At 39.9% G+C, this 27,445-nt stretch overlaps 1 protein-coding gene across 3 annotated transcripts; it reads left to right on the top strand.

The window, feature by feature from the left end:
• The first annotated feature begins 105 nt into the window (after window positions 1-105).
• On the top strand, window positions 106-27,328 carry KLHL7 (kelch like family member 7). Of its 3 annotated transcripts, XM_082044239.1 has the most exons (12): window positions 106-453; window positions 4,219-4,321; window positions 5,640-5,733; window positions 6,877-7,001; window positions 8,781-8,956; window positions 13,396-13,570; window positions 14,996-15,138; window positions 20,342-20,582; window positions 23,504-23,705; window positions 23,993-24,090; window positions 26,050-26,124; window positions 26,296-27,328. In XM_082044239.1, the coding sequence occupies exons 1-12, from the start codon at window positions 334-336 to the stop codon at window positions 26,331-26,333; spliced, it is 1,590 nt and encodes a 529-aa protein (XP_081900365.1). In that variant the 5' UTR covers window positions 106-333; the 3' UTR covers window positions 26,334-27,328. The 3 variants fall into 3 exon arrangements, with proteins under 3 accessions (XP_081900365.1, XP_081900364.1, XP_081900366.1); XM_082044238.1 differs by having other exon boundaries at window positions 26,050-27,328; XM_082044240.1 differs by lacking the exon at window positions 106-453 and having other exon boundaries at window positions 6,915-7,001; window positions 26,050-27,328.
• The last annotated feature ends 117 nt before the right edge of the window (window positions 27,329-27,445 follow it).

The following is a 27,445-nucleotide window of genomic DNA, read 5'->3' as shown; positions in this document are numbered from 1 at the left end:
AGGCGCGAGCACGCTCCCCAGCGCGGACCCCGCCCCGCCCCCCGCGGCCGCAGGAGCGCGCACGCGCGCCTCCCCACGCGCCACGTGACGCGCCCAAACCCCGCCGCTCTTTGTTTATCCCGCGTGGGGGCCGCGCGCCGGCCGATGGCGTCAGTGCGCCTTTTCCCGCCCCCTGCGCGACGGCCGCTTCCGCCGCGGCGAGCAGCGTCGCGGTGCTGAGCGCTGCGAGTCGGGGGTCGCCGCCCAGCAGCCGGCGAGCGTCGCCCCAGCGGCGCATGTGCTCCGGTGCGGGCGGCAGGCCGCCGGTGTCTGCGGTGCTGAGGGCGGGGGAGCATGGCCGCCTCCGGCTCGGAGAAGAGCAGCAAGAAGAAGACAGAGAAGAAGCTCGCGGCCCGTGAGGAGGCGAAGCTGCTGGCGAGCTTCATGGGGGTGATGAACACTATGCGCAAGCAGGTACGGCGCCGGCGGGGCCTGGGGCCGCCCGACGGCTCCGCGGCGGCTGCAGCGAGGAACTCGGGGGTTGCGGCACCGACCCGCGGGCGGCCGCTTGTCGCCCGGCTCCGCTGCCTTGTCGGGCTCCCACGGAGCCGAGCAGAAAGGTCCTTGTCGGGGCCGCCCGATGGACAGAGCCCGTCTCCCCGGTGGAGGCTGGCTGGAGTTTTCCGCCTGGGTGCAGTGAATGCTCAGGGGAGGCTGAGTGCCCGAGCCGCTCCGGTGGCCCTTGGCCACTGTGGAGGGTAACTCCGGAACGCTGCCTGCACACTGACACAAGCAGTGTGACACGTTCAGGTTTTACTTGCGACAGCTTATTGTTGGTGCTGAAGGCAAAGACGCGGTGGATGTGCTTCCTCACTTCATGATGCCTTGCCTATGGTAGGTCTGTGCTCTCGCTAGGGTCAGTGTTAAGCTGTGATTGCTGAGATCCTCTAGTTATTCACATGGCCCTTTTCAAACAGAAACCTGAGGGCAGTTAAAAGAAGGTGGTGCTGAATTTTAACCAGGAACTGTTCCATGAACATGTTCGCTGTGTACCCCTGTGAACACTATCCCAGTATAGCAAAGCCGCAGCAGGAGGAGTGTCATGGCTGTAACCACACTGCAGTTTTACAGGTAGCATTTCTTCTTGTGCTTCCTCCTGACTACACCTGCCTGACTCACTAAGGAGCCAGTGGTACTAAAGGGGCCTTGGTGGCCTCATCTTTGCAAATTCTGACCTTTTTGGCAGATCAGATTCCTAGATCACTAGTCTAATGATCATTAAAGGTGACTCTTCTGTTTACCAATAGAGCAAGAGTGGCAACCAAAATTATAATTGCACAAGTGGATCTCAGCTGACCTGTCCAAACTGAAATAAATGCTCTCCGCTCAGAGTTCTGGTACAAGAGCAGGAGGATGATCTTTGTAACTCCTTGCATATGAAGAAATCTTTCTTGTGAGAGGAGGAGCTGGCTTGATTTTGGGACTATGTTTCATTTTAAAACAGTGACAGGTAGCTGGAATTAAAGCTGACTCTGAAGCCAGCTGTTCAAGAACAGTCAGGGGCTTCAAACTTGGCACTGTCACGTGTTGTATCTTCTAGGGTTTAGCTGCTTGTCTCCCAGTACCAGTCTTGCCAAAGGTGCAGTCCAGCTTTTAGTGATGTGGTCATCAGCAGTCTGGGTCCTGCCCTAACAAATGACATCAGAGTGTTGATTTTGCTTTTCTCTGTTATGTCAGCCCTGTTGTCTCAGTAATACACAGTCAGTTGTGTAAGTGCAAAGGCAGAGAGGCAGTCACAGCCCCAAGCTTGACAGTGTTCAAGGAGAGACTGGACAACGTTCTCAGACACATGGTGTGAACTGTGGGGCTGTCATATGCAGGAACAGGAGTTGGACTCGATACTTGTGGGTCCCTTCTGACTTAGGACATTCTATGATTTCATGCAACTAAGCTCCTCTATGGAAAACCAAATTGATTTCAGTTATTTCGGTAGTGGAGTTGAGACTTCGGGCCTATGATGTACTTTGTCAATGTAGGCTTTGTTTCTGTTCTAATTGGGTAAACATATTCCAAGGTGTAGCTGAGTTCATAACTCTGCTCGTCTCTGTTTACCTCCCACCTCTGTCATTGTTGACAAGGGAATGCAGATGCTTTTATACTTTCTAACTAGATAGAGGAAATAATGCCCTCTTTCAGATGTACGTACAGCCCCTAGTACAGGGAAATCACAGTGCTTTACCATGTCACTACTCCAGTATGTGGCAACATGTTGTTATTCCATGTACATACCTCGTCTCAGTAGAGTGCCAACTCTTATCTAGTTAAAAGTCACTCTAAAAAGGTAGAGAGAGGATCACAGTTAAGTGCTGTGAAATCTGTGTGTACTTCCCATTCAGATTTCAAAATCTGTTGCATTCAGATGCAACTCTGAATTTCTGCCTATCAGAGTTTTCTGGAATCTTCTGATCTGACTTCAGATGGTGGCTTTGCATATCCCACCCAGTGCTGACTGCTCCAGAAATTCTTACATAGTTTATGACACTCATGCTTCTTTTAGGAGTTGTTTGTAAGAGGAGGTTAACTATTATGGGGGCAGGCAGGGGGAGGTGTGATTATATAGGATAAAATTAGGAAGTCACCAGAAGCCACAGGAAAATGTAGTCGTTCAGCTGATTAGTTGTGCTGAAGTTTAAGAGGATTTATAGGCAGCTCTTTCTTGTGTTTTGTTAAGTCAAGGGCTATGGTGTGGTTGTAAAACCTAAATATGGTAAAGTTAAACATTTCTTGTGATGGAAGTAGCAACATGCATGTGGAGCACTAGCTATTTATCTGCATTAGTTTAATGCTGTAGGAAAACAGGCCAATTGGAAAGCACAGCTAATTTTAAAGAGGCTGCTTTTTGTGTGAGCTGGTATCTAGAGACATCCTCCATGTGTATGGGAGTTTAAACTATAGACATATCTGCACTTAGTGCTGGTAGGATGTTGGGAGCAAATGTGTTTAATGCATGGAGGACTTCTTGCTCATCTCCAACACGAGATGGGCCATGTCGTTGAGGTTTTTAAAGAGCTATTTGACAGCATGTGCATAAATCCTTTGTTGCAACCTTACAGCTGAGTGGAGATCAGGTGAGAGTGAAGTAATGAGAATGAAGCTGTGACAGAGTTGCAAGGTGTTGCTGAACCTGTTATTTGGAAGATGAAGCACTCTAATGCAATTTCACGCTTGGGTGTGTCCTTTGGTTGATGTAGCACCAGTCATCTCTTGCCTCATTTACATGATTCAGTGACACCAATGGGTCTTTCTGGAAAGAAGTACAGAAATCCTTAGAAGAGCATTAGTTGAAACAGAACAGTCACATCCAGAAACATCACAGCGAAAGAAATGAAAATGATGGTCTGTTTTGCTTGATGAATATTTTTTGCAACACCCAGAGCGGCCTGAGGTGCTTCAAATGATGGGCTGAGGCACTAAAGGTATCTTAAAAGCGCAGTGTGAAGTTCAAGCAGTAGTTGAAAGTCTTAGCAAAGCTTGACCATGGGGTTTTTTGGTGTCTGTACTGTTAGTTTCCAACACTTGTTTTGAAGCAGATGTGCTAGGAGTTTCAGCTTTAAAAGATTTCCTCTGAAACTTTTCTCAAATATTCCCTTTTTTGTTGTTGTTTCAGTCTTAAATTGTTGAAAGCTACAGATGTACAAAGGAAGCTGTATGTCACACCATCTAACTTTGAATTAAAACTTAAAAAAAAAAAAAGAGTATTATTTATATTTTGTCCCATTCATGCCTCTGAGTGTTCTTTCCTTTAAAAAACTGAAAATTATGTTTATTTGAAGGGGATGCATATATGGATTCACAGCCTTGTGAAGCATGCCCTAGATAATACTGTCTATATGTGGAAAACATTCTTATGCTGTTCTAAGCAAGTATGTACTTCCCACAGTAGAAATGCTCTCTTCTGGGGTCAGTGTCGGCTTGGGTGCAGATAGGCTTTTCTGATAGTAGTTTCATGAACTTATGGTAGTAGTCGAAGATTAATTCATGTTTTTATGAAGCAATGCTGCTCCATTTTTCTTAACTTTGTCTTTCCAAAAATCTTTTTATTACATAATATTCTTGAGTTGTGTGGATTTAAAAAAACCAATGAATTTCCATAAGCTATTTTTACAGAAATATTGTTGAAAGATTTTTGAAAATACTGATCTTTGGTTTTTTGTTTGTCTGCTTTTTCCTCTGATTTAGAAAACTCTGTGTGATGTCATTCTTATGGTTCAAGAAAGAAAAATCCCAGCTCACCGTGTAGTGCTTGCTTCAGCCAGTCATTTTTTTAACTTGATGTTTACTAGTAAGTCTTTTCAAACTTGCTTGATTATAAGCTTTCATGATGATATTGTGTCATACCAATACTTAACTCACCACAACTCTTTGGGCCTGACCTTCCAGCCAGTTCTTTACCCAGTGTGTGAGCCAATGCAAGGAGGTCGCAAGCACAACCAGAGGCCACGAATGCAGTTGCAAAGAGCAAATTTATTTTAGTTACCTCGCTGCTGGGGGATCTCTGAAACAGCACCTAAGCTCCTGGGCAGAGGTGACGCAAGTGGCGACACAGGTGCTGCAGAATTCAGCCTTGGTAGAAGATCACAGGGCCTGCTGAGTTTGCCTGTATTTCAAGGCTTCAAGCAGGCACAGCCTTCTGCTGTGCTCTGCCCTTTCTCACAACAAAGCAGGAATCTCAGGCATAATGATAACGTGCCTTAGAGTTTCTCACAGGCCTATGTTATCTAACACAGAGGTTCTACTTGTCAAGCCCACAAGGTCAGTAAAACAATTAGTGTGATGTGTGTGTTTTTTCTACAGCGTAGCTGCAGTTGCTTGAGCGTATTTACAATGATCCTCCTTGCCATTCTTCCGCTATTCGTGTATACCCAGCAAAGAGTACAGCCATCCAAGCCATGAGCTGCCTGTTTCTCCAGGAAAATGCTGTGGGAAATGGTGTCAAAGGCTTTACTAAAGTCCAGATAGACAACATCCACAGCCTTTCCCTCATCCACTAAATGGGTCACCTTGTCATGGAAGAAGATCAGGTCACTCAAGCAAGACCTGTCTTTCATAAACCTGTGCTGACTGGGCCCGATCGCATGGTTGTCCTGTACATGCTATGTGACGGCACTTGAGGTGATCTCCATAACCTTCCCTGGCACTGAGGTCAGACTGACAGGCCTGTGGTTCACCAGATCTTCCTTCCTGCCCTTCTTGTAGATGGGCATTGCATTTGTCAACCTCCAGTCAACTGGGACCTCCCCAGTTAGTCAGGACTGCTGAGAAATGATGGAAGGTGGATTGCTGAGCACCTCTGCCAGCTCCCTCAGTACCTTTGCCTGTGTCTCAGTGGTGTAGCAGGTCGCTAATCATTTCCAGTACTATTTAATACAGTTTATAATCATTTACATAATACAACCACACACACCCCCCTCTTATTTTGTTTGTCCCACTGCCTGCTTTATTTACCGATTTGCATTGTAATCCTGGGAAAACAGCCATCAACTGTGTGCAGTCTTTGGTAGGTTCCCACTTTGTATAACCACTGTATTATTTACTGTGTGCAAAATGTACAATAACTAGAGTGGCTTACTGATGCAGTTTGTCTTTTAATCTATTTGCAGCAAATATGCTTGAATCAAAGTCCTTTGAAGTGGAGCTGAAAGATGCAGAACCTGACATTATTGAACAGCTCGTGGAGTTTGCTTATACTGCAAGGTAGTTTTGTTATTTAAAGCTGACACTTTTTCTAGGAAGCCTGCCAATTGTAAATGATAAAATCTTAAAATATGATTCATCAGTTTTGTTACTATTACAATTAATTACTCTTTTTAAAGCCTGATGTGATTAGACCTTCTATCCTTCTTCCATTTACCTTTTTATTTAACCAGTAGGAATCCCTGCAGACTAAAGAGAGTGGTAGTTGTCTCCAGAAAGCAACTGAAAGCACTTCAATCTTTTGACTTCATTGTTGGAGTTTTTCTGAAATTCAGGCCCTTATTGGTATCAGCATGGCTTTTCTTTACGGTTGTGGTAGCTATTGCACAGAACCATTTCCAGGAGTTATACCTTCATCTCAGGACAGGCAAGGTGGATGACTTCTATGAACAGCCTTTCCCTCCTATCTCAGGCAGTCCATGTGTGTGTGTTTGGTCTTTAAGTGGAGCTTGTGCAGATATTTGATTGTAAACAGTACTTCTTAATCCGCTCTCATGACTGATGGATGGCAGGCCTTTTGTCTTTGTACTAATGGGATTAACTCTCCTTAGGAAGGCTTTCTCTTTTCTTTGAGAGGAATCTTGGATACTGCATCAGTGGTGAGAGGCAGGCAGTATCAGCACTGCAGCCATATGGTTGCCTCCCGTGGTGCCCAAGCCCCTGTCTGTGGGCTCTGTGCCTTCTCCTGAAGCACTGCCAATCTAGTTGTTCTGTTTCTGCACTCTAGGCCAATCAGCCAGAGCAGTCTTGACAATGAGTTTAGACAGATTATGCTGATGCCTGTTTTGGGAGTAGGAGACTGTGAGGAAAAAAAAAGGTTCTGTTCATTTTCTGTTTTCTGAAAGTGGTTAATCACACATATCAAAGCGGTAGTACGATACTGAAGAGGGCCTGCGTTAAAGGCTTATTCTTCAGAATCGAGGACTGTTTACTCTTTGCCCTTCCACAGTAAAGTAGGGCAAATGAAAGCAATTTGGAAAGATCATGAAGGGAGGTTGTATCTTCAGATGGTGTTTGAAAGATTCTTGGGCAAATAGCAGGGAAGTAATTTTGCCATTTATGTGAACTAGTGTAAGTTGCTTTTTTTACTACAACAGAGTAGGTAATTTTAGTGATGCTAATTTTACACCTTCTGTTTTGCAGAATCTCAGTTAACAGCAATAATGTCCAATCTTTACTAGATGCAGCAAACCAATATCAAATTGAACCTGTGAAAAAAATGTGTGTGGACTTTTTAAAAGAACAAGTTGATGCTTCCAATTGTCTTGGTAAGAGAAATGCGGACCTAATTTCCCTGTTTATTTTTTAACTTTGCTGTTCCTGAAAAATAGATAGTATTGTCTAAAAGACAATAATATTCGGCTAAATTCAGGTATATAAATAATTTTGCTCTGAATCGGAACTGTCATCCCTTGCTGTGGACAAAACAGTCTGACAGTTTTCTTTACTAGTATCAGGGCCCACTGGCTATACTAGGTCTTGTCCCAGGTTGGCAGCACCCTGGAGCTTCTTGTTTGTCAGAGAACCTCAGCTGCTTAGTAAGGTGGAGTTTCAGTTGTTACTGTACTTGGAGACAGAATTTACACAGAGTTGTGATTTCTACAAAACAAGCATATATTCTAAAAATATGAACATGATAAGTTTAGGTTGTTTTTGTTTTTAGTTGGTTCGCATTTTGACTGAAATCCATTAATGTCATCTGGGTAGGTCTGATATTTAATATGTTCTGTAGCTCTAATGCGAACTCAGTGTTACAGAAAAGGGAAACAACAAGAACTAAATGCTTTTTGATGCTTAAGATTTGGTGCATTTTAATCTCTGATTAAATTTGTTCATAGGGTTTCTTATTGACATTTGTCATGTTATTCTCCTAGTAGCATCTCAGTCATGTTACAGGTATTTATAATGTCAATATAAATGTTTTGCGGAGTGTCTGAATTATAATGATTCAACTGACACTTGAGTGCAGAAGGAAGACGTTACTTTCTAAGGAAAATGCCACTTATGCTTGCTTTGAGGCATATTCCTTCCTCTATGTTTTTTAACTTGAAAGTTAATTATGCTCTCTAACACTTGCATATTTTGTTGCTAATTTATAGCAAAAAGGGAGATAAAGATTAGATCAATTTTTCCTCAAGGCTCTGTTTACAAGTTGAAATATGTTCTGTGCAGGCTCATAGGCAAGTCCACGGTTCATTTAAAAAAAAAAAATGATAGAAACCATGGCTTATTTTTAATCTCTTGAAATTTTGTCAAGAGGTTATACACTTGGCTTTTATTTTTGTAGTTTTTATTTTACTACTTAGAGCAGCTCAGGTTTGTTGCAGCCAATGGATTGGTGAGTTGCTTCTATCTCAAGTACTATCACCAACATAGAAGGAAGATGACTGTAGCATGATGAGCGGAAGTTGCTGCTGAAAAACTGTGTACTTGCCTGGTTAATAATGGGAAGACTGGAAATGGTAGCAGTCACCATGCAAACCTTTATGCCAACCTTCTGTCCTCGCAGCAACATCAGCTCAACTTTTTTGTGTTGGTCTGCAGCTGACTGTGCTACCTGTATAGAAAAGTCACAGTTTTCTGTGACTCTTGAAGGAAATTGGGCTTGGTTGGTGACTGATGCTGCATGAGCAGGTCAGGGGAGGTCATAAAACCTGGGTCCAGTTTCTCAAGCTGTTCTGCTTAGACTTTATTGGGATATGGCTCAGACCTGGTTCCGGTACTGCTATCTGCTTTGTAATAGGGAAAGAAACAGTGATGAAATAGTGCTGGAGAAATAGTTAATGAAGCAAGTGCTGCAGGCCTGACTCTCCAGTTACTTCAGTAGGGATAGGGATCAGAAGCTTGTGCTTTTCTTGGTTTGCCTTAAGTTGTAAGTGAGTTATGATGACAGTATCTATTTTAAAGGAAAAAAACCCTGTGGTAATAAATGTGGAACTGGGCTTGCAAGTATCTCTAAAATTACAGTAATTTTATTATATTTTAATATATTAAAGGTAATTACAGTTCAAGTTTGGAAATGTTTTTTCTTAATTTTTCCTTCATAGGTATAAGTGTGTTAGCAGAATGCCTAGACTGTCCAGAACTGAAAGCCACTGCAGATGACTTTATCCATCAGCATTTCACTGAAGTTTACAAGACAGATGAGTTTCTTCAGCTTGATGTTAAGCGTGTGACACACCTCTTGAACCAAGATACGTTGACAGTGAGGGCAGAAGACCAGGTGAGGTCCCTGTTTCATATCAGCTAAGAACATTGAACTTCAGTATATTTTTTAAATCAAGAGCTAGTTTAAAGTATCTCATTTCTGATGCTCCTACAGTATTTGATGCACATAGTGCATACATAGATGCATACAGCTGGCGAGAGGGGTCAAGGACAGCAAAAAGAACTTTTTCAAATACATAGCAGATAAAACTAACACCAGAGGCAATGTAGGCCCACTGATGAATGGGGTGGGTGCCCTGGTGGCAGAAGATACAGAGAAGGCAGAATTACTGAATGCCTTCTTTGTCTCTGTCTACTCTGCCGGAGGCTGTCCTGGGGAGCCCTGTACCCCTGAGACCCCGGATGAAGCCAGGTCAATGGAGGAGTTTGCTTTAGTCGATGAGGACTGGGTTAGGGAGCAATTAAATAGTCTGGACATTCATAAATCCATGGGTCCAGATGGGATGCATCCGCGGGTGCTGAGGGAGCTGGCTGAAGTCATTGCTGGACCGCTCTCCATCATCTTTGCCAAGTCTTGGGAAACGGGAGAGGTGCCCGAGGATTGGAGGAAAGCAAATGTCACTCCAGTCTTCAAAAAGGGCAAGAAGGAGGACCCGGGTAATTATAGACCGGTCAGCCTCACCTCTGTCCCTGGGAAAGTAATGGAACAGCTTGTCCTTGGTGCCATCTCAAGGCATATCAAGGATAAGAGGGTTATTAGGGGCAGTCAGCATGGCTTTACCAAGGGTAGGTCATGCTTGACCAACCTCATAGCCTTTTATGAGAATGTAACAAGGTGGATGGATGGTGGCAGAGCGGTGGATGTTGTCTACCTTGACTTCAGTAAAGCCTTTGACACAGTCTCCCACAGCATCCTCACAGCTAAGTTGAGGAGGTGTGGTCTAGACAATAGAGTAGTGAGGTGGGTTGCAAACTGGCTTAGGGAGAGAAGCCAGAGAGTGGTAGTCAATGGTGCGGAGTCTAGTTGGAGGCCAGTATCTAGTGGAGTGCCCCAAGGGTCAGTGCTGGGGCCAATATTATTCAATATATTCATTAACGACTTGGACGAGGGAATTGAGTGTACTATCAGCAAGTTTGCTGATGACACCAAGCTAGGAGGAGTGGCTGACACGCCGGAGGGCTGTGCTGCCATCCAGCGGGACCTGGACAGGCTGGAGAGCTGGGCAGGGAATAACCTGATGAAATTTAACAAGGACAAGTGTAGAGTCCTGCATCTGGGCAGGAACAACCCCAGGTTCCAGTATAGGTTGGGAGATTACATATTAGAGAGCAGTGTAGGGGAAAGGGACCTGGGGGTCCTGGTGGACAACAGGATGACCATGAGCCAGCACTGTGCCCTTGTGGCCAGGAAGGCCAATGGCATCCTGGGGTGTATTAGAAGGGGGGTGGTTAGTAGATCGAGAGAGGTCCTCCTTCCCCTCTACTCTGACCTGGTGAGACCACATCTGGAATATTGTGTCCAGTTCTGGGCCCCTCAGTTCAAGAAGGACAGGGAACTGCTGGAGAGGGTCCAGCGTAGGGCAACCAAGATGATTAAGGGAGTGGAGCACCTCCCTTATGAAGAAAGGCTGAGGGAGCTGGGTCTCTTTAGTTTGGAGAAGAGGAGACTAAGGGGGGACCTTATTAATGTTTATAAATATGTAAAGGGTGAGTGCCATGAGGATGGAGCCAGACTCTTCTCAGTGGCAAACAATGATAAGACAAGGGGTAATGGGATCAAGCTGGAACACAAGAGGTTCCACTTAAATTTGAGAAGAAACTTCTTCTCAGTGAGGGTGACAGAGCACTGGAACAGGCTGCCCAGGGAGGTTGTGGAGTCTCCTTCTCTGGAGACGTTCAAAACCCGCCTGGACATGTTCCTGTGCGACCTCACCTAGGTGTTCCTGCTCCAGCAGGGGGATTGGACTAGATGATCTTTTGAGGTCCCTTCCAATCCCAAACATACTGTGATACTGTGATAGTGCTTGCTAAATTGCAGAATAAAGGATGCATCGTAGCTTGGTCAAAACCAAACATTAATGAATATCCACATTTCAAGTGTGGTTATTTTATGTGTTGTTTCAGCAAACTAGAAAGAAAGAGGTCATAAGGGGAATAAGCAAAAGTGTTTTCTCTATCAAGATAGCCATAGGGCTTCTGATTGCATACTACGTGACCTGAATTAAGTTTGATGAATTACAGCAGTTGCTCCCAGATTGGGATTCATGTGCTATCAGTGGAAGTGAATTACTTTGAAGTGGTAAGGAAACTACATGTTAACGGCTGTGTCTACCAAAGTATGGTCTCAGCCCATTTCAGAGAGGAGTTGCTTCTGAGGGAAACGTAATATAGGAGCATACACAAGTTAAGCTTGGGGAACTGATGGACTTGGAAGCAAGATGAACAAAACACTGAAAGCTAGATGCACTGACAGTGGCACATTGATGGAAGGTGCTTACTTAGGGAGTACATACCAAAAAAGTGTAGGTGGCTGAAAGAAGTCTGTAGTTTCAGTCAATTAAAAGTTGTAACCTGTGATAGAAATTTGTTTGCAGCTGTCCTGTTTGATTCAGCTTATAGCACAGCCCTGAATGCTTGGTCAGCAGCTTGTTATTCCCACTGCATGGAAATAAGAAGAGCATAGGTGTGTCTGCACTGCAGCCTCAAGAGGTGATGGTTGTAGCTGCTGGTTACTTCTTGCAGCTGCTGGGTACATTTTGTAGCTTCTCAGTCAAATCTGTTGAAAGCGAACTGAAATCTTGCCTTTCTAGCTGTGCTGTTCTGGTGCTTGAACTGGGTAATTTAAGTTTGAGTATGTCACCATGAATTGACTCATACATTTGAAGTGCAACAGAGGGATTGCATAGCTAAGATGGCATGTGTATCCAATTAGAAAGGGATGTTTTCCTGACTGTGTTTAGCTTTCACAGAATTAATGTGTTTTCTTCATTGCAGTAAAAAGCTTAAATGTAAATAAGAATTACTAAGAGTGGGGGATAATAGCAGGTGATTGAATATGATAGTTGGCTAGTTACAAACACAAATAGAAGCTATGCCACAGTTCAGCTTTCTTGCCATAAGCTGGGAAAAGTCCAGGTCACAGGGTAACATTCACAAAGCTGGAAGTGTTTGGCTTGTAGCCAAAATGACACTTTGGAATTTACATTCTTGAATTTCTGTTGGTAAGGTAGGATGGCATGCTTTAACTTGGCAGCAGTGGTAGAAGTTTAGTGTAGGCAGCATGGCATCATTAAAATACCTTTAGGAAAGTGGCGGTGTGCAGTATGAAACTGCAGAAGTTTGCCAGTGATACTATAGGAATCTCATTTCTCAGGAGTACTGCTAGCAAGTTGACATTATACTCTAACTTTTGTATTTGTGTAAAGCATGTTTACATTTAGCAAACAAAGGAAGGTAGCTTTAGTTACTATCTGTCTTATTTTTCCTGTATGCAGTAATGTTTCTGTTGATGAAGAGATACAATGTTCCCGTCACAGTCATTCTGCTGAATTTCGTTAGCTGATGGAATTGAGCCTTAAGTATTTTTTTATTTCTCTACTCTCCCTCGCTCTCTGGTCATTTTGCAGAATTATAGCTGAGGTGGTTTAGCAGTCCTGAATAACTCTAATTCTGCCATTAAATGCCTTTGCATGTTATATTTCAGTTACCACTGATTGCTCTGGTATTGACTGTGATATCACTTGTAATGAAGTTGGTACTGACTCCGAAGTGGCAGCTTAGTAGATAAGCTTGCTGTGTCTGAGAGCAGCATGGGAGTATCTTAGTACATAGGTAACATTGGATTTTCGTTTTCATCTGCCCCCTAAGAAAACTCCTTATCTTTTCCTATAAAGAGAAGATAGAGAGGAAGCGCTCCAAGTGGTAAATTTGTGATAGTCTGCAGCTAAAAACTTAAATGGTCCCTAAGACACAACAATAGCAGTATATTTGGATCCCCAACACTATGATTTGGTAACAGAAGTAGTTTGTAAGCTTCGAAGACTATATCAAGTAGAAGCTATTTCAGCATTTCTGGTGAAGTGTTACCTGTGTTTGTGATGTGAAACTGGAAGCATATTAGTCTTAACCTGGTACAGGGGTTATCCAGATTAATGTGAATTGCAGATTCATGCTTCTCATTTGGAGGAAAAAAAATAAGGCTAAATAGCAGAAGTAGTGGGTTGATTTTTTCAGGTTTATAGATGGATTTTATTCTGTGGTTGTGCATTTGTTTTCCTTCATGTCTGAACATTGTCTTTTTTGGTGTTTGATTGGTTGTTTTGTTACGGGGGTTTTGGTTTTTATTTTGGAAGATGGTGGTGGATCCCCACATACTAAACTATTAGTATAAGTTAACCTCCAACAGGCAGAAGAATCAGTTTGGAGCATTAAGGCTTCATTGTTTGTCTTACTGTGTGATGATGTACCTTATTCTTTTCTTCTCTCTCATTTAAGGTGTATGATGCAGCGGTCAGATGGCTGAAATATGATGAGCCAAATCGCCAGCCATACATGGTTGACATTCTTGCTAAAGTCCGATTTCCTCTTATATCAAAGAACTTCTTAAGTAAAACAGTTCAGGCTGAACCACTTATTCAGGATAACCCAGAATGCCTTAAAATGGTGATCAGTAAGTTTACCTCCAGCTGAAATCTTTTATGTTCTGTCTAATAAAAAAAAATGCTGTGGAATTTTTGAAAATTATTTGCTTTAAAATGCCCTGACAATATTTTCATATTAAATTAATCTGTGTTCCCTCTAGCATGCTGCATTTAGTTGGAGTTGGATTAGCAGATTATCATGTAAATAAAACCCAGTTTATATAACAGAATGTGACTTTCATTTCTTTTCTCCTAGCAAGTGACATCAACTCCATGAAGAGTAAGGAAATAGAGATTTTGCTAATGAGTCATTAGGGTAATTGGAAGTGTTAGTGTGCCTTTGGGACAAACTAATAACTTCAACATTGTTCATGTTCATATGTGAATTAATGAAAGAAATACTTTGTGTCAAAACTTTGAATATTACGAAGTTTCCCTAAGCAAATTAAATTGTTAAGCATATGTTGTGCTATTTTAATCTCTAATATATACTGACCATTGAGCCAACAGTTGCATTAAGGTGCAGATGAGACAGGGAACAAGCTTCACTTTTGTTTTTAGACACCATTTGCGAAACTTTATCACGTAAGAAAGAAAAGCCTAGATGTTGATAAATATTCTGGAAGGAATTTTAAAAATATCAGTAGTGGTTAACTAGTTGGCTTTATTTTAGTGTACATCTAAAAAACTGTATGCAACTGTTTTCCTTCAATCAATGAGCAAGATTCAAATTAACCTATATGTTGGTAAGTATTTGCTGACCATCAACATCTCAGTCATACTTCTTGTGTGACATGGAGTTGGGTACATTGTTTGAGAAATAAGGCTTTTTGTTTTCCCGGTTTTAGTGGCTTGTAGTGTCACTAATATTTTTTCATTATTATGAAAATTTCTTAGGAGGATGCTTATTTTCTTATACCAATTGTAACCAATATTTTGTGTTGTCAAGCTAAAAACAGAAGTGAGAGGTTTTCATGAGGTACAATATGCTAGAGGTACCTTCCTTATTAATCAGAAATTGGGGGTCGAGGAGGCAGGTGTGGTTGACTCCTCGTTGCATTCAAGTCCCTTCTTTTAATGTTAGTATTGTCCTCTTGAGGCTCACAGTTCTGCTGTTCCTTTTCTTTGGTTTGCTTCCTTTTGCCTGTTTCAATGCAACAAACTTAGTTGCTTGTTAATATTGGTTAAATAAGCTGATCAACAAATTGGTATATAACATGAGTCCAAATCCATGTCCTGTTTTCACATGGAGCAGGCAATTTGAAGTACGTTTTAAATCTGGATGTGCTGCTGTGCATTCTTCCCTTTTAAATCAAAGTTGTAATAGGTGTAATGTAGAAAGCTGGTTTCCTCCTTTTCCATCCCATCCCTCTCCCCCCCATCCCTGCCTCTGAAACATCCTTGCCCCTGTATGAGCTACATTGAATCTGCAACAGTTGTTGTCTTCCTTCCAGGTGGGATGCGGTACCATCTACTTTCCCCAGAAGACAGAGAAGAGTTAGTGGAAGGTACACGGCCAAGAAGAAAAAAACATGATTATCGCATTGCTTTGTTTGGAGGCTCGCAGCCCCAGTCCTGCAGATATTTTAATCCAAAGGTAATCGTTACCTCAGAATGCATTAAGATTCACTGTTTGTAATCTTATGTGTTTTATTTGCAGATGATATTAACTAAGACATAATGATCTGCAAAATGGTATTAGGAAGGATGTGTTCCCTGCCTCTTGAGTATAGAATTGAAAGAGTATGATTAATTGGGTATTTTCAAATCTATGCACCTAGATGTAATAACTTCATTTTTAATAGAATGATTGTGTGTTTGTTTATTGGCAATATTAGATATGGAGTCCAGATAAATCCATCTGAGTTGAGAATCAATTGGTATGTGCATCCCACAGCTGGAATAAAAGGGCATCAAAACATCAAGCAATTGGTTAGGAATATATAAAAGTCTGTATGCATGTGCATGCATGTATATGTTCAGAGAATAACTCGAAGCAATTTCCTTTTAGCACAAGTCAAATTATTGGCTCCTATGTTAGCATAGAACCTAGTTTTGGAGTGCAAAGTGGTTTTTGAATGCATTTATTATGAATATGTAACCACTTATTCCAATGGTTCACAATTTTGTTTGTTCTTAAGAGTATATAAGGAGAAGAATTGGGAGGCAAGTATTCTCTAAGTGGAAAAGGGTGAGTTTCTACAACAAAAAACTTAAAAGATGACCAATTTAAAGCAAGCAAGCTTTGCCTGAAATTTGTTTCCTGAATAAATCAAGCCCCGGGAATGGTGGATGTTTCAGCTACATAGGCTAAATGGTCTAGAAACAGCAGCTGCATGCAAAAGGATTATGCATAGTCTGTTTTACCAGGCAAGAACATGCAATAATACAGAAGTAAGTTGCTACATAAACATCAGGGCTCTCTAAGTTATGAGATCATATACATATAGTATTTTGTTGCAGAAATTCTGGTTGTTCTAACTCAGCATATTAAATGCTTGTTTTAATTTCAAACAGTTCTGTGTGTTATCTGTATGAACTTTGTAGTCAATGTGAGCCCTGTCAAATCTAATTCAGAATTAATGAGCCCTTGGGATGTGTTTTGAATTCATCATTCACATTCCCTTATGTAAGATAAAATTGAAGCTACCTTCTTTGAGCACCACTGAAGTCTTGAACAAACGCTACCAGCTTTGATGACTTAGTTTGAGAGACATTAATATGTATTTTTGTTGGGAATTCCATCTTCCTAAATAATGTGACAACCTCTTTCCTTCATACACATAATCAAGCAATAAGCAGTGCTCCAACTGGGGGTGAGGAGGTGAGGGGAACAGAGCAGATAATTCCTTCCTGTCCAAGGTCGGAGCTGGGGAAACCTTTGATCAAGGCATTCATCCTTTACAAGCAGTTACTTGGTTTTGGCATTTTAGTAAGCTGTAATTCAGCTAACATGCGCTGACCTTTCTTTTATTAGAAGGAAATCAGGTCAAAGTGTCTTTCTCTTAATCTCCAGTTATTTATGTTGGAACAAAGCTAATTTTAGGCAGGATGGAAAATAGCTTTGTGACTTTTTGTCCCAGTCATTAATTGGCAATGGTATTATCAGCATAGTGTGAAGTTGATTTCTTTGCCAACCTGATAGGTGAAATTCCATAAGTGCCTAATGTCAATGGTGATCAGAACTCAAAAGATGGGGGTTGTTGCTTCATCACTTTATAAACTAATATAAACTCCCCCAGTTGTCACCATGTATTTTCTGAAAACTTAACCTCGTTTGAAAAATAATAATAATCTCAGTGCATGCTGAGTGGGAGCAACAGGCAAAGACTTCCAACTAAAAGGAAAATTATGTATGTAGTTAGAGGATCTTCAGCCAGACCTCAACCATAATATTACACAGAAATTAATTTTGTGGACGAAAAGTCATATCTATATAAGTCTACATAAAGCATAGGATAAAATAGCTCATTTTTTTCCTAGACTATTTACCCAGGCTTAACACCAAAACAGAAATGAGTTTGGAAGAAATTTTGTAGAACTGCCTCTTGATCAAGCTTTATGGCCTTGCATGTGGATTAATGGGGAGGGGGGAGGTAGGAAGAAGGAAAAAAGTGAGTAATTGTAGATCTTGATTCTAACAAGCATGTCCTTCTTTAATGTTGTGCTAGTGCTTATATGCTTTCTTGGGTATTCTTAGCTAGCCTGTCCTGTCTTGTTGAATAGCTTTTACTTACTAAATTTCCAACCCTAAGCTATTTAAAGGTCCTTTTCTGGATGTTTTGCTCGAGTATTTGAGTTTGATCTTTAATTGTGACAGTAGCTTCTTAAATGCAGCAAAGCAAGGATCCAGAACCCCTGTTGAATTAGCATCAAGTGCATGCAAAATAAGTGTGGGATGTTACACTCAAATGCTGCAAAGACTGTATCACATTTAACTTGCTTTAGTCTTATCCAAAGGTGGTGGGAGTGTCACAGAGCAGAGAATTAAGCCTGTGTATGTACTTTTGCAAGGTTAGGACCTTGGGAAAGAACTGAAATTCTGTTTGTTGTCTGAACTGATGGAATAGTGACCTAGTCCTTCACTTTTGATTTTAATTTAATTCAATAATTTAATTAAATTCTTATCTCTCAGATAAAGAAACAGTTCAAAAACAAAGGTCATGTTTCTCCTGAAAATATTTGTGCAGTTGTGAGTGATACAAATTTCAAGAATCCTAACACTATAAAAGTAGTGCAAAAAAATTAAATTTTCACCGATTTGCTTTGCTCGCAAAATTAGTCTCTAATGTTCATTTCCTTGTTGTAAAAAAGAGTTCTTTAAATAAGAGTTGATTGGATACTATGTGTTACTTGTTGAAATTGTTAACAGTATTACTTTAAGTCTATACTTGTTGTCTTTGTTGCACTGTAACTGATATTTCTATTGATTCATGTACTTCATCAAGAGAGAAACATGATGCAACAGGACAGATGCAGATTGGTATAAAATTTGTGGAGCAACTTGGCACTATTTTGAGTAGAGATGTTTGTTCTCAGAATAATACTAGAAATCCTAGACGTCCTATTAACAGTGGTGGGAAGCATTTTCTTGTTGAATTTTCCACAGAATGTTTTAAGAAAGGTGTTGTTTGTTTGTTTTCTTCAAGTTGGGAATAAAATACTTTTTGTTTTATGAATTCTTGGGGATTTTGAGGTAGCAATATGCTTATTCTTTTGAAATTGCTGTCTCTAGTGACCAGAAATAGCTGGGAGTCTAAACTTTTTAACTGCTCAAAGTCCAGCAATAGCAAGTAAAAAGTAACAGATATCTGGCATCACTCTTTCTTGATGATGAAGGGAACCAGCATACCTTTTATGAGCGGATAGAGCTATAGTCAATAACCTTTTGGTGGGGAGGTTGCCCATATTAGACATGTCTGCTGTTTTCCCTGACAAACTTGGAAGAGGAGGTTATGAGCTGAAAATGAGGTACTTTTTCACATGGCCCATAATTACATGTGTACCCTGTCACAGGGTCTTGTGTGTGTTAGGAGTTCAGATAGTTTTAAGAAGTGATTAAATAAATTCACGAAAGAGAAAAAAGGCTTTTCAAAAACTATTAAACACAAAAGTACAGCTTCTGCCTCTGGTGTCCTGCATCACAATTTGTTGAAAACCAACATCAGCAGGGAAAGTGTCACCATATACCTATCTTGTTCTTTGTTTCCTTACTCAGCCCTGTGAAAATGAGGCTTGCCACTGCCCAGGGCTCTGTGGATCCTGACTGTGGCATAAAGCAAGTCTTCTGCATAATTCTTAAATGCGTACAGTGCCTAAACTGAAATCAGTTCTATGTGGTACAGGGTAATACTGAAGAGAATGACCTAAATTGCCTCCTGCTGAGAGAGGATACTGAGTGTGCCCAGGTTATGGGAGAACCTGTGGCTTTTCATTTGATAAAGGTGTGGATGAAATGGTAGCTATGAACTGAAGCCATAAGAGTGGGTCAGATGACAGCCCTTCATAACAAGAAAGGAAAATAGCAGCATTTTTTGTGAAAGTGCCAGAAGTTTGAGCTAGAAAAATGTGTTGATCTTGCACAGTGCACTAAGACATTTTCTTAAGATTTATGCAGCTATTTATTTTGCCATGCTGTAGTATGGCTTTCCTTTCTAGGATGCCCCAGGACCTGTTTCTCACCATAAAGGGCCACGTGCACCTGCCAGCTCTTCTTGATATGGGGGATGCTACAAGAAAAGATTGTAAGATGGTTTTGGACTATAACATGCTCTGCCTCTTTCTTTGAACCCCCATGTAGGAGTCGCTGTTCTTCTTCATTGACCAAGGTGTTTGAAGTATGTCCTTGCTAAGAAAATGTAATGATGTAACGTCTTGTGTGAACCATTACAATGAAGGTCATTCAGCACGTCTAGCTAGACCATACGGAGGTGATGCAGATAGCAGTTAAGGTCCCATACTTACTTGTTTGGTATAGGATACAAGCTACACTCATGGAACATGTGAGATGCTATTACTCAAGAAGTGTTTCTTGTGCTGTACGCTATCCTGATCTGCCATCAATTGCTGAGTTTGGTGTTCTTAAGGCTTCGGGTAGCATTACCGCCCGTATTTGATACTTGCTGGATCTGCCAATACATGCAAAATCAGTTTCTTGGCAACATGACTGCCAGTATTTGTGATGGAGCATTACTCTCTTTCTCATGGTATCAGCTGTGGATAGCTATAGATCATTTGTGTTTTGTAAATTCTGTAAATAAGCTTCTAGTTGTCATGGTAATAAAGTATGTATCGGAGCTTTTTAACTGAGTTGCTTGTCAATTTGGATATTATCTTCTCCTTTTTCCTTCACCTTTGTTTCGTACATTCTGTATTTTTTCTTTTTAGAAATAATCTGTTACTATATGTAAGATGTCTTTTTCATTGCCTATAAAAGAAAATGCAGTTCTGCTCTATTGATCACATGCATTGTTTCTGATATCATAGCAGCACGAGGTCAATTTTGTTGGAAAAAAAAAAATCTGTTTTTCAGGGAAGCTGTACTGGGTGCACACAGGGAACAAGGAAATAGAAATTGATAATGTCATGGTTCATTGCAGCTAACTATGTCTGTGTCTAAGAGAATTTTTCAAGAGTACGCCTGAGGAGTTTTCTTCAATAAACAGTATTCATGTTTGTTTTGAAAAGGAACTTTAAATCTGACCATATCTAAATCTCTGTGAAAAGCTCTGTTTGAAAAACACTCGCTATGCAGGTAAGTGTTACAATCTATTAGACATTACCTGTTCTTTGTAATGCAGGATTACAGCTGGACAGACATCCGATGTCCCTTTGAAAAGCGCAGGGATGCAGCTTGTGTCTTCTGGGACAACGTAGTTTATATTTTGGGTGGTTCCCAGCTCTTCCCTATAAAGCGAATGGACTGCTACAATGTGGTGAAGGATAGCTGGTATTCCAAGCTAGGACCTCCAACACCTCGAGATAGCCTTGCAGCCTGTGCTGCTGAGGGCAAAATTTATACATCTGGTGGTTCAGAAGTGGGTAAGACACTAAAAATCTTTAAAACAAACAAAAAAAAAAAAAAGCACAAACAAAGATACCTTAAAATTTTTCTGGTTTTTGCATGACTGTTAAAAAGAAACTGCACGTTGCCATGTTAGCCTAATGAGTTCATTTTCCCATATTTAGGATTTTATCCTTCCAACACTCTGTTTCTGTTCTGTTTTTAAAATGGTTTCACTGATTGAAATTATTAGTATTTATATTAACTAGAGCATATAGTACACTGTAGCACTTAAGAGTTTAGGGACAAGCAAATATATTTTGTGAGTGCCACTCTGCTTTTGGCTTACTTCTATAAATCCATAGAACTCATTGTGGTTTAAAATTTTCTGTAATGTTTGGCCAGAATAGTTGCATTTTGACAATGGCATTCCTTGTGTATCTTGGGCCTGATGAGGGTTTTAAGGAGAAAAAAAAAAGGAAGGGATGCTGGGGAAAAAAAGCTTTTGAAACTACTGCTTTTGGTGGTGAAATTATACCTGGCCCTGTAAAGGAATTTGTCCAGTTTTTCTCTCTAATGATAGAAGTTATCTTCTCTTAGTGTGCTAGTCTATTAGTTTGCTTCAGTAAATGGAGAAATACTACTTCCTTCAGATTTTTTTTACTCATCATAGTAAAAAAATTAAGACTACCAGTTTTTTTTTTTTCTCCCCAAGAAACCTAGTGGATGGCTTATGCTGTGTTATAGCAACATTTTAATTTATTTGTCTAAATCTGATACAACATCAGCAGTTGGAAGGAGGTATGCTATATCCATTAAAAATATAGTGTTTTTTTTTTTTTTTTAAAAAAAAAAAAAGCTGTGTTCTAGGGAAAAAGAAAACAAAAACACCACAACAAACAAACACAACAAAACCACACACCAAAACCCAACACCCAAACAAAAAACCCCTAGAGCCAGGGACAGATTTTTTTTAGTAGATCCTCTTGAGTTCTGCCTTGCTGCAGAGGTAGTTGAGCTGAGAGGAAAAAAGGTCATAGTCGGTGCTTGACATTGGTAAGTCACTTAATGGGAGCAGTGGCATTTAGGTAACATTATCTGACTTCTAAAATATTTCAGGAGGTCTAATGTAGCAGCAGATTAGACAGTTCCTAGCTGCCACCTAGTGTGGTAAATGTGAAATAGCACCTTTCCCATTACTTGAAATAGGCATATCTAAGGCTGCAGTGGGAAACTTGGAACTCTACAAAATCTCATAAACCTTTCTAGTTTCCCACATGTCAGTTCATGAGAGAGTATGATACAAACTTTGATTGTATAGTTTGTTGTCCAATACATTGTAATTAGTTAATACAACTATAATGGAAATTTTAATTTTGCTTTTAAATCCACCCTCACTGCACAGTTTCACGTTGCTTTCCATAAATAGTATTCAAGGTAGCATAGTAAAAGCTAAACATTAAAAACGGAGTTTATTTTGCTTGTACTTCTTTTCTTCTTTGGAATCCAGTGTTTGGAAAAGTCTGTCTATCCTGAATCTAGTATTTTCTAATTTGGAACAGACAATTATGTGAAACCATTAATCGAAGAAAATGCTGCAATGTGTTTAGCTGTAAAGAAATCTAAAATTTGCATGCTTTTTGCATTGATTGAAGAATTTGGCAAAAAATTGCTGTGCCAGTCCATTATAGAAAACAGGGTTCTTTCCCTCTTTTTGAGTTTGCAATAGCTAGCTGAGTTTGAAAGCTAAACATACTAAATTCTTCTACTATATCTAGGTGTATGGAAAATATTTAACATTATACTGACAGCATACTGAAAATGGAAGCTTTTCCCTCTTTTTAAAAAAAGACATTAAAGACAGCTCTGCTGTACTTCCCATGGATGAGAAGTTCTACAACTTCAAAGCAATAAAGATGTGTATTTACATCAAGAAAAAAATATGTCCTACTCTAAGTTCTTCACAATATTGAGAATGAACTGGTAGGAGTAAATGCAGAGTTAAAGTCTAGTCTTGTATTTTGGGTCTGGAAACGTAGCACTGTTTTTAGGGTTCAAATCCCAACCAGTAGGGAGTGCTGCTAGTGTGACACACTTTTTAGAAGTAGAAAGTCAAGGAAAAAGATCACAAGAGAAAGCACCTTTAACTGTTCTAGGGGAAAATATCTATTGAAACAAAGGAGAGAAGGATCCTGGTTCTTTTCTGAAGAAGTTGTATCCAGCCTTCTCTGCTTTGGCTATGGTTCAGCTCATTATCTGATCACAAGTCTTTAGGCTCCCACCTATCTTCATTAGAAAAATAGCTTTTGATTTCAGTAACAGTTTTTTGCCCTTGAGGGAGGAGTACACAGACCTTGCACTTCCAGAAAATAAGTATCTGCCAGTCCCTAGTAAGAAGGTAGCATGGTGAGGGGTAGCTATTTTATGGTTGCTAGTAATTCTAGGAGTATATTATGACATAATCAAGCTATGTAGTTCAAAAGGCAAGAAGTATTCTGGGAACTGGGCAAGTCATATTGCTTAGAGAAAAGACTTGTGAATCTGTACTAAGTTTACAAAGCTGTTTTCATCTTCATATCTGAAAGTTCAATATATTTCCAAGTAGTGAGAGCACCATGAGACGATAATATGGATCAGTAATTTATATACATGTCTCTCCAGTTTTTATTCTCACCGCCTGCCCTCCTCCCCCCCCAAAAAAAAGCCTTTTCAAACACAAATAGAATTTTTATAAACTTACTTACATATTTTGGAACAAAAAAGTCAAAAGAATTACAAATATGCACTTTCTGAATAGTCCCAAGTTTCAAGTTGGTTAGTTCTGCTTTTGGAGGTGGGAAAGCAGCTTTCCCTTTTCAGCTAACAAATAAAACATCAATTTGATAATTACTGTTAGACTCTTCTCTTGAAAGACAACCATAAAAATTAACACCACTTTGGTGGGTTTCTATTTTTTAAGGAAATTCTGCACTGTATTTATTTGAGTGCTACGACACGAGAACAGAAAGCTGGCACACGAAGCCCAGCATGCTGACTCCGCGATGCAGCCATGGAATGGTAGAGGCAAATGGTCTCATTTATGTATGTGGAGGAAGCTTGGGAAACAATGTTTCTGGAAGAGTCCTAAATTCCTGTGAAGTTTATGATCCAGCCACTGAAACGTAAGCATTGTATCAATTCTGATTATTTTTGGCCACTTGCGTCTTTGCTTGTTGTGTAAATAACTGAAGTATAAATGAACAGGGAGAATTCTATGTGGTAAGGAATTTTCCTGAGTCAAGCAGTAATAAAACAGTTATTTGTAGTTTTACTTAAAAGGTGTATTTTCTTAAGCAGCTTTCTTGTGTATTTCATTTTCCTAATGCTAAGTTTTATTTACATTTTATACTTATTTTCTAGGAACTAAATAGTGAGTTTTCCTGGTTTGTTTGGTTTTCTTTTTCCCCAGTTGGACGGAGCTGTGTCCAATGATTGAAGCCAGGAAGAATCATGGGCTGGTGTTTGTAAAGGACAAAATATTTGCTGTGGGTGGACAAAATGGGGCAGGTACTTTACTTTTATTAATTCTCAAGCTGGTCACGCAAGGCTTTGTTGGAGCTGTTTTCTTTTGCAAATAACTCATTCTGCTCTGTTCAGCTGCAAAACTTTGAGCAGTACCATAAAACATGTCCTGTTGTTGTCACATCATTGCCTTCTTTCCACTTCTGACTTTACTGTATCTTATTTTTCAGGCTCTTTTACTAATGACAGTACTGTCAAATTCAGATACGCACCCATGCTGTAGCCAGTTCTGCAGTAGTTAATATGGCTAAACCAGTCATCTGAGAAAATATAACCTTTTAATTTTTTAAATTCTTCATTATGTATTTTGATAGATTTTAGCATTCTTTTGAGATAGGTAAAGGTGTAGCCACTATTTGGGAAACTTTAGTCTAAAGACATAAAGCTAGTCAGCTGTTTTGAAGTGGCAAAAAAGTGAGAACTTTTTGACTGCCCTAGTTTTGAAATACGACTTACTGTTATGGGCAGCTTATTTATGATCTGCTTATCTCCTTGTCTTTAAAGCTATAATAATAATAATAGTTTATTTCCCAGGATAATTTAATTTTAATTACACAGCATTTCTGAAGTGCTTTTCAAAATGGAAAATTCTTGGCAATTGTTAATCATTACTTATAGTAATTCAAATATTTTATTTCAGATTAATGCTATTTTAGACTATAGCTTGCATTTCATTAGCTACTAAAACTATTCCAGCGTGATTGATTCCTCATGCAGAAATTCAGTAGACGTGGTTTTTTGCACTAACGTTTTATCAACCAGTTATAGCCAGAGCTGCTACTTTTCAAAATGTTTGTGTATTCACTGAATGCTCATTTTAGAACTCTTTATTATTGAACCAGTAATATTATTGCTGTTCATATTCTGTAGCCTGACTAATTGTTCTTATTATAACAGGAAAGAGTTCTATTTGGGGTGAAATATTCATACCTTTTAACGTTACATAAAGGTTTCTTAATCTCTCAGATCTAATAATTCAGGATTGGAAGTGAAAACTATGTGACTCATAGTACTGTTGTTAAATGGGGATAACAGGATGCTTGTAGATATTGAAACAAAGGAGGATGGAGCAAGGCTCTTCTCGGTGACAACCAATGATAGGACAAGGGGCAGTGGGTGTAAACTGGAACACAAAAGGTTCCACTTAAATTTGAGAAGAAACTTCTTCTCAGTGAGGGTGACAGAAGACTGAAACAGGCTGCCCAGGGAGGTTGTGGAGTCTCCTACTCTGGAGACATTCAAGACCTGCCTGGGCACCTTCCTGTGTAACCTCATCTAGGTGTTCCTGCTCCGGCAGGGGGATTGGACTAGATGATCTTTCGAGGTCCCTTCCAATCCCTAACATTCTGTGATACTAGCCTGTTTCCTAATGAAGCAAGTCTTAATCACAAAATCTACTTTTCTCTAATAACTTTTGATTCCCTTGGCCCTTTTGAAAGGGACTTAGGCTTTTCAACTTCAGTGATTTTAATATCGTAATGAAGGGAGACATCTGCTATCAGTAAAGTACCAATTTAGGTAAAGGTACTGGTGATCCCTTTGGAATAAAATGCCCTCACTATAGGGAAGTTTGAGGTAGATTCCTGAGTTTTAGTCACTAGTCACAAGTCCACAAGAAATTTGGCATTGTTAGTTCTTCTGTTCATGAAGTAACATGGTAGAACCTCTAGAAAGCACATAATGTGAAATTTGTTACAACACATCTCACTTTCCATCTCCTTTTTACTTTTCTCTGTTTCTGTATTTATAAAAGGATAAGCTGCTAGTTTAGAAACCTGTGGCCTTTTTTCAAGGTTTTGTTTCTTTCTTTGTTTTTTATTCTAAAACTTATATTTGAATCTAAACCTTGAAAATAAAGACTAAGTTAAATGAAGCATTTGTATGCTCTAGTTCAGTCCATATGGTATAATGTAATAAGCAGTTATCTATTTCATTGCTTTGTAGGTGGCCTTGATAATGTAGAATATTACGACATCAAGATGAATGAATGGAAGATGGTGTCTCCGATGCCATGGAAAGGTGTAACAGTGAAGTGTGCCGCTGTGGGTTCTATAGTCTATGTCCTGGCTGGTTTTCAGGGTGTTGGTCGATTAGGGCACATTCTTGAATATAATACTGAAACAGACAAGTGGATAGCCAACTCCAAAGTCCGTGCTTTCCCAGTAACAAGTTGTTTGATCTGTGTTGTAGACACTTGTGGGGCAAATGAAGAAACCTTAGAGACCTGAAGACCTGTAGGAGATGCTGAGACATTTTTCAAGGACTTGGGGAGAGATGGCTACTGATGTTTTTCTTCCATGTTTTACTGAATCTTGTTGAACTGAGTAACAGAAAAAAATGAGATGCAGTCTTTCAATTTGTATATACAGCATATTGTATAACATGGATTTTTTTTCATGCCCATGTTCTTGTCTGTTTTAAGAGATGGGGATGTGTTTTGAGAATCCACTTACCTAAGCTGAGATCATATGGCATCTTCCTTTTAAAGATACTCTGTGTTTGGCATTGTCAAAAATAGACCCAAGCCAATTATTTAGAAGAACTCAAAGCATTTGATGAAGATAAGATTTCTGGTTAAATGACACTTTACCAAGCTCAGTTACAGAGATTCTTCATTTAATAAAGGTGAGTAAATGCAGCTTGGCTCATGAGAAATATGAGCAAAACCTTTTCTCATTTATACCTACCCGCAGAAATTGTACTAGGATGTAATGAAGATTTTCCTCAGGAAGGATCAAGGATGGCAGTATAATAAAGATTTCCATGGTGAATGGGGATAGGTTATACAGCTCTCCAGATTATGATGGCTGCCCTCTTCTAGTGACTCTCTTCCATCATTTGCATGACTGCATATCCATTTTTTAAAGTAAGACAGGCCACATATAGATTAGAGGAGCACTTTGCTAATGACATCTTTGGCATTTTGGGGAGCTTTCACAGAAAGACTTTTTTTTTTTTTTTTTTTAATTATACTGAGGTAGGGGGGTGGTGGGGCAAGTCCACAATAATTGTGCACTGGCAATTAGCAAGTTGGAAATTTGGGATTAATTTTCAATATATCTTCCCAGGTGTCAGACTGTACATACTGTGGATAGCAAAGATGGGAATAGGAATGGGAAAGCAAAGTCAATACAACAACTGTATTGATTTTCTTATTGAAAATGACTTTTTTTAAAATGGCATGAATCAAGTCATTAAAGATACTTTCTAGAAGTCTTCTAAAGTTGCACATGGTTATTAATCTCTGGTTTACAAGCATATAGTTCTGTAAGTTTCCAGCCAACATGATAGTAAATTACATCCAGCACAGAAGTTTAGCTTGTCAAGCTATCAGTGTCAA

This window comes from Streptopelia decaocto (assembly GCF_964273445.1).
Source record: "Streptopelia decaocto genome assembly, chromosome: 2".
Lineage (NCBI taxonomy): Eukaryota > Metazoa > Chordata > Aves > Columbiformes > Columbidae > Streptopelia > Streptopelia decaocto.
This window is presented reverse-complemented; position numbering and strand designations above follow the sequence as displayed.

Coding starts and splice junctions, on each gene's coding strand:
- KLHL7 (XM_082044238.1), top strand. CDS start 334: ATGGCCGCCTCCGGCTCGGAGAAGAGCAGCAAGAAGAAGACAGAGAAG. Junction 4,322..5,639: donor TTTTAACTTGATGTTTACTA/GTAAGTCTTTTC, acceptor ATCTATTTGCAG/CAAATATGCTTGAATCAAAG. Junction 20,583..23,503: donor ATCTGGTGGTTCAGAAGTGG/GTAAGACACTAA, acceptor CTATTTTTTAAG/GAAATTCTGCACTGTATTTA.